The 13,118-nt window shown below is 46.0% G+C and overlaps 1 protein-coding gene across 1 annotated transcript in view; it reads left to right on the top strand.

Moving 5' to 3' along the window:
- nmnat2 (nicotinamide nucleotide adenylyltransferase 2) overlaps positions 1 to 13,118 on the top strand; it is a 312,435-nt gene that overhangs the window by 233,360 nt on the left and 65,957 nt on the right. Inside the window, exon 4 of the mRNA XM_068036467.1 lies at positions 6,588 to 6,666. Coding sequence (XP_067892568.1) covers positions 6,588 to 6,666 — 79 coding nt within the window. The remainder of the gene's footprint in view (positions 1 to 6,587; positions 6,667 to 13,118) is intronic.

Here is a 13,118-nt window from a genome sequence, read left to right on the forward strand (position 1 = left end):
CCCCCCGTTCTTGTCAAAAACCTGCCGACTACTATTTTTATTCTACCCAGTGGCAAACCCACTGAATAAAGCGTAGCAACATTGGCTTCACTGACTGACTCACATGACTGGAGGCTACATTAAAGGGGCACACACCTCCAGGCACTTCGATCATTAGATACTGTGCTGTCTTGTGTAGCGTGATTCCAAGGCAAACTGAGATTCCAGTTGCTTCTTTCTGATTATTTTCCCTAACTTACCTTCATTAAACACTCACTGCTTATCATGGGTGATGTTTTTGCTTCACCTCTTTGGATGGATAGACAGCAGTAGCTGAGCTTGTTCAAAGACAGAGTCTTTAGTAGAAGACTAATTTTCTTGGATATTTCTGAAGATCAATGCAAGAGGAGGCTATGCCTCTCTAGGCAAACTGATTGACTTATTTAGCTTCTTACAGCAGAACTACTGGACCAGAAGGCTATGCTGTGTCAGTGACTCCCAGACCTGAACTTTTCCAGGCCCCCGGAAGCGGGTTAGGAGGTGAGAATGGAAGCAAAATCGAAGAAGACCACATGAAGTCGGCTACCTGACGTGCTCCCACCTCTGAGTAATCCTGCTGGAGGCAGGGTGAGCACAGCTGAGGCTCCCCACCCAGCAGCAGTGGGTAGTCAATTAGGCCCATTTTTGGGCCAACTGGGGAGAGATGCCGCCGCGGGCTGGGCCCCCCGCTAAGGCTGGAGCCTGTCATTTAACTGGATGTGTCCTCCCAGCGGTAGGCCAGGGAGCCATCACACCTCCTCTCCGTCACCCTAGCACAGACCCGCTGGGATGTGACATCCAGAGCTGGGGCCACAGGTCATCAATGAAGGGGTTCCCCCTCCACAATGATAGCCTGACAGCTGTGGCCATAAGGGATTTTTAACTTCTTACAATGCTGCAGAGAGTGCCTCCATTTCAAGGAGCCTTCGTGTTTTCCTGCCTGCCTCTGTAGCATCCACTGTTACTGGTGGGGTTGCCGGCTGGACGTCACTGCGAGTTTCCCAATAGGTCTCCCTCTTCACTGGTCTGCTTGCCGTCCTTAATTGGATGGTGCTCCAATCACAGTGGGACCCAATCCTGTCCTCTTTTGATATCTACAGGAGCCGGGATACTGAGTCCAATTATAACATCGCTATCAATCCTTTAGTTGAGATAAACGCAGCATAGACCATGGATTGAAGTTGTGACCTTGCTGGTCTGAGCGGCCCAGCTACTCACCAGATAAACTAGCTGAATCATCAGAGAAACAAAACTAACTGTAATAGATTTGAGTAAAAGTTAAGCCTGAATAAGGCTTCACCCACTGTTACTTCACTTGTGTTAAGTGGCCATTTTATTGCATTTGGAGAGGAACAGCACTTGGTGCGTTCAATTATATTTGATATGTAATTCTCAAATAAGTATTAACACTAGCATCTGATTCGTTGTGTGTGAATAAGGCATCTTTTCTTTGTTATTTACCCATTCCTGTACCATGCAAAATCCTTTGTTCAGTTGAAATGTTTCTATTTCAAATGCTTGTAACTAATTGTACCTTGGACCCTTCATTTATGCACTTTCATCCAGAGAAGGCATTTATACAAGTTTATCTGAACATACATCTTCCTGAGAACCTTTGTACCTGATTTTTTTCACAGTTTATTAGAATGTTTATCCATTAAATTCTCATGATGTAATAGAATCAAGGCCCTTTATAAGTGCAACTTACATTGGAGTTGTATTTTGGGCTGTGAAGACAATATCTACACAGCATTTCATGACAGTTTGGGTTAAATAAAATTCAGTGCCGAAAATTTTTTTTAAAAATGTTTTTTTCCAACAGTAAAGTAATGAGCACAGTGTGAAGAAGCATTACCTAGTATGGGAGCACTAAACTCTCAACTGGAAAATGCAAGTCCAAATCAAAGGCTTAGTTAGAATTTCCATGTGTGGTTCTCCTAGAAGGGTGTGTTCTCCAGTTAAAGGCCACAGTTGTCTATGGAAAGCAAGATAACACTTCCTCGTTCCTTCCTGCACCCTTTAAAGAAGCAGAGGTATTGGGCTGAATTTTCCCTCTGAGGGTGGGAAATAGAAGTTGGGACTGTTTCCAGATCCCGAACCCGCTCTCCGGGGCAACAGTCACTGAGTGGGATTTTGACTGGGGCACCCCCTAATTGGCATGGAGAGAGGTTCTCCTTCCACTTACGTGTGGCTGGTGGGCTCTTGAAGCTGGAGTGCCGATCAGAGGCCATCCAGCTTGACAACAGCAGCAACCTGCAATGGATGATAAATAACTGAGAGGGCGCTACAAAATGGAGGTGCCCTTTTCACCAACTTAATTGAAGTTTTTATAAAAAAAATAGATACAGCAGCCAGGCCACCACTGTGGGGCGTGGTGGGGGGGTGGGGGTGCAGGGGGTATCCCTCTACAGGGCGGCCTGTAGCTGCACCTTCACCCAGGCAGGCAGGGAGGGCCTCTAGGCCTGCCAGGAACACCGCCCACCACGCCCCCATCCCGCCCCACCGATCTGCTGCCGGATGCCTGTCTCCGGACACCTAGACTGCCTCCTGCCAATGTGTGGGGAAGCTGGAGGCTGACTGGAAAATCAAGATGTGGGGGTGGGTAGCCCTGCTGGCCCTGAACCCACCTCCACCAAAGTGGCCAGCACCAGGAACAGGGTTGGGAAACCGGCACACCAGCCAGCGCCGGGAACAGGGTTGGGAAACCAGTACACCGGCCAGCACCGGGAACAGGGTTGGGAAACCAGTACACCGGCCAGCACCGGGAACAGGGTTGGGAAACCAGCACACTGGCCTGCACCGGGAACAGGGTTGGGAAACCAGCACACTGGCCTGCACCGGGAACAGGGTTGGGAAACCAGCACACTGGCCAACACCGGGAACAGGGTTGGGAAACCAGCACACTGGCCTGCACCGGGAACAGGGTTGGGAAACCAGCACACTGGCCAGCACCGGGAACAGGGTTGGGAAACCAGCACACTGGCCTGCACCGGGAGCAGGGTTGGGAAACCAGCACACTGGCCAGCACCGGGAACAGGGTTGGGAAACCAGCACACTGGCCAGCGCCAGGAACAGGGTTGGGAAACCAGCACACTGGCCAGCACCGGGAACAGGGTTGGGAAACCAGCACACTGGCCAGCGCCAGGAACAGGGTTGGGAAACCAGCACACTGGCCAACACCGGGTACATGGTTGGGAAACCAGCACACTGGCCTGCACCGGGAGCAGGGTTGGGAAACCAGCACACTGGCCAGCACCGGGAACAGGGTTGGGAAACCAGCACACTGGCCTGCACCGGGAACAGGGTTGGGAAACCAGCACACTGGCCAGCACCGGGAACAGGGTTGGGAAACCAGCACACTGGCCAGCACCGGGAACAGGGTTGGGAAACCAGCACACTGGCCTGCACCGGGAGCAGGGTTGGGAATCCAGCACACTGGCCAGCACCGGGAACAGGGTTGGGAAACCAGCACACTGGCCAGCGCCAGGAACAGGGTTGGGAAACCAGCACACTGGCCAGCACCGGGAACAGGGTTGGGAAACCAGCACACTGGCCTGCACCGGGAGCAGGGTTGGGAAACCAGCACACTGGCCAGCACCGGGTACATGGTTGGGAAACCAGCACACTGGCCTGCACCGGGAGCAGGGTTGGGAAACCAGCACACTGGCCAGCACCGGGAACAGGGTTGGGAAACCAGCACACTGGCCTGCACCGGGAACAGGGTTGGGAAACCAGCACACTGGCCAGCACCGGGAACAGGGTTGGGAAACCAGCACACTGGCCAGCACCGGGAACAGGGTTGGGAAACCAGCACACTGGCCAGCACCGGGAACAGGGTTGGGAAACCAGCACACTGGCCAGCACCGGGAACAGGGTTGGGAAACCAGCACACTGGCCAGCACCGGGAACAGGGTTGGGAAACCAGCACACTGGCCAGCGCCAGTATTTCCGAGTCCCATCCATCCCCGTTGAAGAGCCTCATTCTGTAACAATTTTAAATTGATGACCCTTTGTTATTGACTCCTCAACCAGAGCAAATACTTATTCCATATTCACCTCATCAAATTTCTTCACAATTTTAAAAACCTTTCTTAAATCTCCACACAGTCTTCTATGTTCTACTGGAAATAGACCTTGTAGTTTAAGTCCCTATTCATAAACATTGTTCCCCATTCCTGATGAACCTATGCTGTACAGTCTCTATGGCCTTAATGTCATTTCTAAAGTGCTACACCCAAAACTGGACACAATGGGCTGAATTTTTCCAACATGGAAGAGTCCCGCTGCCAGGGCCAAAAGCAGGAGCTGACCCCACCCCCCTTCCCCCCACCCCACTGGAGGGCGGCCGGACCCTGGGGCAGCATTTTACTGGCGGCGGCCAATTAAGAGGCCACCGCTGGGACCATTGTCCAGTTGAGGATGGTAGCCTGCCTCCGAGAGCTACCGGCCCAATCAAATGGCCGGTGGCTCAGCAGCGTCACCCTTAGGGGTGGCTGCTGTTGATGCTACAACTGGAGGGGAGGGTGCCACCATGGCAACGGGCCATTGAAGACATGGCAATTTTTTTTTCAGCAAGCCGGAGCCAGCCAGGCAGGCCCCAGTTGGGTGGGGGCTAGGGGGGAAACCTTCAAGCAGTATCACATAGCTGCAGAGCCATGGAGCGGCCATAAAGGAGACCGCCCGCCCCCCACCCCCAGAAACCTGCAGGGAATCCACCAGGATTTATGATGCCGATATCTACCTCTATTCTTATTTTCAGGGCATTTTGTATTTAAACCCCAAAGTTTTCTGTTCAACCACACCGTTCTGTGTCTTCTATTAAGTGTATACTCCCATTCCTTGCTTTTCCTCCCAAAATGTATTACCTCATTCTTATTCACATTCAATTGCATTTGCCACCAGACTGCTAACCACTAACCTATTTATGTCTTCTTGAGGATTTTTACAGTCCTGCTTGCTGTTTGCCCAATCTCCTACTTTTATTTATATAATTCAATAGGAGAAAGACAGGATGATGCCACCCTTGTACACCAGTTTAAGCAGTAGCATTGAGATGGACCTTCCCACTCTAGTGTTTATTTCAGTATGTAATTGATGTTATTTCTATACCATCCTCAGGAAAGGAGGAGGAAAGAAAAAAGTTTTCATGATGAAATTCTAGCGATTGTAATGAAATGTTATAGAAACCTAGAAAATAGGAGCAGGAGTAGGCCATTCGGCCCTTGAAGCCTGCTCCGCCATTCATTATGATCATGGCTGATCATCCAACTCAGTAACCTGTTACTGCTTTCCCCCCATACCCTTTGATCCCTTTAGACCCAAGAGCTATGTCTAACTCCTTCTTGAAAACATACAATGTTTTGGCCTCAACTGCTTTCTGTGTTAGCGAATTCCACAGGCTCACCACTCTCTGGGTGAAGAAATTTCTCATCATCTCAGTCCTGAAAAGGTTTACCCCGTATCCTTAGACTATGACCTCTGGTTCTGGACACCCCCACCATTGGGAACATCCTTCCTGCATCTACCCTGTCAAGTCCTTTTAGAATTTTATAGGTTTCTATGAGATGCCCCCTCACTCTTCTGAACTCCAGCGAATATAATCCTAACTGACTCAATCTCTCCTCATATGTCAGTCCCGCCATCCCAGGAATCAGTCTGGTAAACCTTCGCTGCACTCCCTCTATAGCAAGAACATCCTTCCTCAGATAAGGAGACCAAAACTGCACACAATATTCCAAGTGTGGCCTCACCAAGACCCTGTATAATTGCAGCAAGACATCCCTGCTCCTGTACTCGAATCCTCTCGCTATGAAGGCCAACATACCATTTGCCTTTTTTACCGCCTGTTGCACCTGCATGCTTACCTTTAGCGACTGGTGTATGGGAGCACCCAGGTCTCGCTGCATATTCCCCATCTCTCAGTTTATAGCCGTTCAGATAATAATCTGCCTTCCTGTTTTTGCTACCAAAGTAGATAACCTCACATTTATCCACATTATACTGCATCTGCCATGCATTAGCCCACTCACTCAACTTGTCCAAATCACCCTGAAGCCTCTTTGCATCCTCCTCACAACTCACCCTCCCACCCAGTTTTGTGTCATCTGCAAACTTGGAGATATTACATTTAGTTCCCTCATCTAAATCATTAATATATATTATGAATAGCTGGGGTCCTAGCACCGACCCCTGCAGTACCCCATCTAGTCACTGCTTGCCATTTGGAAAAAGACCCATTTATCCCTACTCTTTGTTTCCTGTCTGCCAACCAATTTTCTATCCATCGCAATGCACTACCCCCAATCCCATGCGCTTTAATCTTACATGCTAATCTCTTATGTGGGACTTTGTCGAAAGCCTTCTGAAAGTCCAAATAAACCACATCCACTGGCTCCCCCTCATCAACTCTACGAGTTACATCCTCGAAGAATTCTAATAGATTTGTCAAGCATGATTTCCCTTTCTCAACCACAGGCAGATATGCATTTAAAATCTAAGCTCTTGTTGTTTGAATTTATTATAAGTAGTTATTAATGTAACCACTGAAACAATTTATAATGTACCCACAGGGTGGATCCATGGGAGTGTTATCAGGATACTTGGCAAACAACCTGCAGTGTGCTGGAGCACCACCGGGACCTAATGAAGGTAGGAGACTGCAAGATTCAGTTAGCTAAGTTAATTAGAAGTAAAAGAGGCTCCTGATGTCTTCCTTGTGTTGGGATTCACAAGGGAGTCTGTGGTTTGGATAACTGCCACTGTGGCTGAAAAAGGCGCAATAAACAAATGCTGGCGAAAATGAATAAATTTCTCATTTAATGGCTGATCAAATTAAAGGTAGAAAAAGGGGAATAAGTATTGGAAATGCACAGTAATTTCAGAAACTGGAAATAACTGTAAAAATCTTGGAGTGTAGTTAATTGGATTCTCACAGCACTTTATCTGGAACTAGTTGTACAATATGGTGGGGCAGCAGGTGGTCCCAATTCACCCTATTACATTGCAGGTTGGATTCAGAGCTCTGGTGTCAACACTTGATAACAGTACTTGCTAGTACATAATTAAGGCTGTAAATTTTGAACTGTGGGCTTTCCACCTGATGCCAGAGGAAAAGAATGGATATGATGACAATGGAGATTCATCTTCTTTCTCATCATGTAAGTTCTACATTATAGACTCTCCTCTAAGCTGTAATGAGGCCCGTGCTCTTGGAATTTAAAAATGGAAGCCATAGCTATTGTTTTTGTTAACTTCTGTCTTGTCCTTTTACTTTAAAAGACTATTGGCACCTTAGTCTGCAGTTTAACACATTCATGAGTGATTTAAACTGATTTCTGTTAGCTATTTTCTGGCATGAACTTCTGTAGTCTTTGGTGGTGGGGAGGCATGAGAAAAATACACAGATCCAGTCTGGGCTATACATACTAGCTTTGATGAAAGCCTGTTTCTATTTATTTAAATCACTTGCTGACAGCTAGCTTGTCAGGACCAATTGGTTTGATTAATCCCTTAGGCAATGTATACAAGGTTGTCGTGTGAAAACAGGCCAGAATGAGTCATCTGTTGAGCGCACAGATGAAAGGGGAGGGAGTGGCAATTCATACTGTATCTACCTGGAAGATATGTTTGTTTAAAACTTGCTTACCTACCTGCTTCTTCAAACATGTTTGCTTAGAATCATATTTTTAGGTATTTTTATGCTAGATATATTCTCGTTAGCCACTCCTGTAAGCAGACCTCATGTCCCCTATGATCTGAAGTTTACTGTTCCCTGCCCTATATTTATGTAAATGATAATGAAACCCAGGAATCATAGCAGAGAACCCTTATTCTGTTCCCCAGGGACAAGAATGTATTAAGTGTCCCCAGGATTCTCCTTTCTTTAATTGACTGAATATGGGCTTCAAATGAACAGATTGTTTATTTAAAAACAAGTAAATGAACAGTATATAATATAAAGCAGTGAATCATGAAGCTCATTATTCTCTACGATACTTAAAATAATAAATACACTGCTGATTTTCTGTGTGGACATTGACTTTAAAACAAAACTCATTTCTTATGCTATCAAATGTGCCACAGATTCAAAACTGACCTGCCTTCTATACTGGCTGGCATAAACTTAAACACAGAACTTTTCTATTGGCAGAAAAGTAGGCTGTCCATCTGAAAACTGACTATTTACTGCCATAAAATTAACCCAGACATATCATTCAACATCCAATGAAGATAAAAGCAAAATACTGCGGTTGCTGGAATTCTGAAATAAAAACAAGAAATGCTGGAACCACTCAGCAGGTCTGGCAGCATCTGTGGAAAGAGAAGCAGAGTTAACGTTTTGGGTCAGTGACCCTTCTTCGGAACTGACAAATATATTTGTCAGTTCCGAAGAAGGGTCACTGACCCAAAACGTTAACTCTGCTTCTCTTTCCACAGATGCTGCCAGATCCACTGAAGATACACTGAAACAAAGGACTGCACTTCTGTTATCAATATTAAATTTATAGCCAACTTTTGATAATGTATACAGTGCTTGTATTTCAGTGTTAAAGCTACAACCAGTGAGTCCAATTAGCACATTAGACTTCCTACCTAGCTGGAATCAGTCAATTTGGCAGACTTAAAATCCAACCTAGAACTTCCCTATCTGGATTACTGAGCACCGCATCATAAGATACAGTTAGTATTGTCCTTGTCTCAATCAATGCCGGCACTCTCACCTCTGAGTCAAAATGTTATGTGTTCAAGCCCCACTCCAGAGACTTGAGTACATAATGTAGACTGACACTTCAGGGCAGTACTGAAAGAGCACTGTATTGTTAGAGCTGTCGGGCTGGATTTTATGCAGGAGGCATGGACACGATGGGCTGAATGGCCTCCTTCTGTGCCATAATTTTTCTATGATTCTATGCAGGCAGGTCTCCTGGCACTGGGCCAAAAAGACAGGGGAACCCCGCCTCTGCATTCTTTCTGACCCCGGGAGCGATCCTCCAGTCTTTTGGGGTCAAAGTTTAAGGAGGCGGAATCCCCATCCCTTTAAATACAATAGGGATGGGGATCCTGCCTTCAAGAGCTGTCGGCCAATCAGAAGGCTGGCAGCTCAGCAATATCAGCAGAACTAGCGGGAGCAGCAGCTACTGCCGGTACTGCAGAGGCCTCGGACCCAGCCCCAGCATTGGAACCCTGGACCCAGGGTAGGTGAGGCGGGGTCGCCGGACCCAGCCCAGAAGGCCACGGCGAGAGAGGGTGGTGAGTGGGTGTTCAGTCCAGGAGAAGGGATGCCCCTGGGGGTGTAGTGGTTCCCTGGAAGGGGGGGTGTCCTCCGTGGCCCCCCAAGCCTGCAGAAGGACACCTTGCTTTCCAAGGCGTTGTCCCCGCAGCGGAGGCCCTCCATGCCACTGGTAAGATCACAGCGACAGTGAGAAGAGGCCCTTAATTGGCCATCAATAGGCCACTTAAGTGCCTCAATTGGCCTCTGGGCGGGAAGGCCGATGTCAGCCTATCCCGCCCCTTCGAAGATCAGGCCTGACAATCCCGGTGTCAGGTTCTGTGGCGACCACTGCTGTTTCAATTCTCTGGTTCTCCCCCACCATGGAACCCTACATCAGTCTGGGAACAAACTCCAGCCCGTTGTTTTTCATATGAATCAAGGCCCTATCTACTGTTTCAGGTGGCTGCTATCAGATCCCATGCTACTATTTGGAGAAGAGCAGAGAGCTTTCCTGGTGTTCTGCCCAATATTTTTCTCAATCAACACCTGAACAGCAGATTACCTGGTCATTTATCTCTATGCTGTTTGTGCAACCTTGTTGTGTGTGTTTGCCTGCATTGCAACAGTTTCCACATGTCCAGCGTGCTTCATGGGCTGGGAAATGCATTGGAATATACTAAGATTATGAAATGCACCATATAAGTGCAAATTATTCCATATGTGTTGCTCACTGAGCTATCAGGCGGGATCCTGATTTGGAAAAACTTAATGAGATGTTGAAATTCATAACTGTGAAACAATAATGTTCCTTTAGCAGTTTGCTAGCAAATTATGTGAATATCTGCATCATTATTAAGTTGGAAGCAAATCTATGTATAAAATATACTAAATGGCCACTGTCTTGATATAAGTGTTTGACAGATCTTTATTTATGAAGAAGGAGATGGGTGAGAGGAGCCGTGCAATGCAAATGTTGGGTGAGATTTATCAAAAACATTTGTTTGCACATAAATGTGAAAGGCCTTGTCAAACACAAAGATAAATCCCCATTAATGTAGTCAGCCTCATCAGTATTAAGGATTCCACATTTCTGATTATTGTAACCCCGAGAGTGCAGCACAGTAAGTGACAACACTTCCAGGCAGGCAATTCAAATACCAGAATCAAAAGTGTAAGTCAGCCGCCAGCAAGCCTGCACTGCATTCACTGAAATGCTGCTGTCGAATAACCTGATCACACAATTCAATGTTTCTCACTTCATGTAACATGAGCACGTAGTAGTGAGAAAGGCCGTTCTTATCCATCCGAAATATGCTGGTCACGTTCCGTAAGTGCCAACATCAGTCTGCCTGGTACCATGCTCTAATAGCTTCCCTTAATGTGCAAGCATTGGGCAAGCAGTTTCAGGAGGTGCCTTTACCTTGCTGTGCTGCCAGATTTCAGCGGCAGTTGCTGTCATATAGAAAATTCTGCAGTTTCCAGAGGTATCAAAGGCCCCACCAAACTCCTACTGGTTTGCCCCATATATTGAAAAACAGTACAAAAAACAACACAGTTTTTGGAAACGCTGTGTAGGTGAGGCAGTGAATGGAGTGGACAGATTGTTAATAGTTCAGATATGGATCTTCTGTCAAACTGCAAGATGTTGCAGGCAGAACTTCCAATTTCAGCAGGAGGGTTAAATGGGCCACCATTTCCGCCACCTCCAGCGTGATGCCACCACCAAACACATCTTCCCCTCCCCTCCCCCGTCAGCATTCCGAAGGGATAAGAACAGTCCAATTTAGTCCCATACGCTGGTTTTTACTCCATAACCCTGTAAATTATTTCTCTTGTTGACAGAATCTCTATAGTAATTCATGCAACTTGAGGGGCGCGGGGGAGGGAAATACCTCGTGTAGCATTGCTTCAAACGGTGCTACACAGACTGCGTCGATTCCCAGGCACAAGCAGTGCCCTGGGCTGCTTCCTGAGCAGCTTACATGGTGTTCTTCAATAATATCAAGTAGACACTGCCTGCCCCCGAGGAATCAACTAAGTCTGTGTGGCCCCATTTGAAGTGGCGCTACACAAACATATTTTTCTCCCAAGATGTTCTTCCCATGTGTAATCATGCAATATCAGCAGGTCAGTCTGCATGGGAATTGTTACAGTCAAGCCCAATCCTCCTGACAACATATGTACAGTTTCCAGGAGGGAAAATGATAGAGATCATGAGCAGAAAACCTAACTGAATCTCTCCCTGTCCACCAGGGATATTGAAGCTAATTGTACAGATTCCACCCTTGCTCACCCTGAGACTGGTTATCTCTCCCTGAGACTGGTTATCTCACCCTGAGACTGGTTATCTCACCCTGAGACTGGTTATCTCTCCCTGAGACTGGTTATCTCACCCTGAGACTGGTTATCTCAGCCTAAAGTCTTATGTGTTCTTTCTAGAATCTCAACCATGGAACTCATTAACTTCCACTGTCTTTCGTTCCCCCCACCCCCCCACCTCACCTACAATCTACAGGCTTTTAACATCCAAGCTGGTCATCACCTAACCCACTATGGCTTGATTCATACTGGTAGTTTCTCTTACCAAATTCCGTATTGTTCTTAAAAATTCTAGGTTGTGAAATGCTTTTCTGTTGGTTGTCTGCAAGATTAAGAAGGCAACAACTCATTTACTATGGGCCTCTTTAAAGGCATTAGAGGAACTGAAAGGTATTCATGCACACATTCCATTTTTCTACACGTTTAGTCTTGCAGGAATCAGCTGATCAGAACTGCTTGTGGGAGTGTGGAACTGCTGCTGGCAGTTCCTTGTTTGCGCACTGTCGGGAGTCATACAGTCTCCTTATTCTGCCTTTGTGGCTCGTTCAGCAGTTTTAATTTTCACTTTAAAAGAATGGAGGATCTATAATAAGTGTAATGTGTTTATTTTTTAATCGTCTAAGTTCTCAGTCGTAACTATCTGATTGCTCAAGCCCCATCATCACTTATGCCTGCTAGTAAAAAACAAACTAACACAATTCTCATAATGGGAAGCTTAATTAGAAGACCTGAGCTTTGGAGTAAAAAGATGGCAATAATTGTCTGTCTCTCGACTTTATTAACACTAATGGAAAAAGCTAACAGTGTACATTCAAAATCAATACAGCAAAAATCTTAAACCCTCACCAAGAGGTCATTAAATATCTAGATGTACTTCGTGCTGATATGAGAATATATATTACATGATCCTGTAAATTATCATAGTGTGTTCATAGCACATCCTTCATCCAATCTTGTAACGTGGGTTAATTGTTGTATTTATATAATGGGCAAAGGAAGCATTTGTATGACAGCACACAACGTAATTTCCAAATTCATTGGTCCTTAATTTGCTGTTAAAATAATGGGAAGACTAATGTCGCTTGCTGTTATTTATGTGTAAATGGTAGCGCAACTTCAGGTAAGGGGCAAATACACAGTTAAACATGGAAATCCAAATGTTGCTCTTGCAGTTGTACCACTCTGCCGTTAGCATTGCTAAAAAAACAGCATCTCACTGTCTGCCTCACAATCAACGTGTAATGAATGGTTTGAAGTTGCGGTATTTGAGGCGGTAAATACAAACTAAACTGATCACAGGAAGTTAAGTCTTGACCATTTCAGCCTCACTACCCTTTTAATGATGTGATAAATATTAATTACTGCCAACCTCTCTGGCACTGAAAATTAACAATTACAAGCGTCGAGTCTCATTCCTTCAGGTTTTAATGGTTGGAAGTTTTAAAAATGTCAAATTTAAAATTAACTTTTATTTCACTTTTTCTTTCTGTTTTCTCTCTTTTATTCTAATCTTTTTGTCCCCTTTTTATTTTTCTTTCTGTATCTGATTTGACATTGAATTCACCCACTC

The sequence above is a fragment of the Heterodontus francisci genome, chromosome 8 (genome assembly GCF_036365525.1).
Source record: "Heterodontus francisci isolate sHetFra1 chromosome 8, sHetFra1.hap1, whole genome shotgun sequence".
Lineage (NCBI taxonomy): Eukaryota > Metazoa > Chordata > Chondrichthyes > Heterodontiformes > Heterodontidae > Heterodontus > Heterodontus francisci.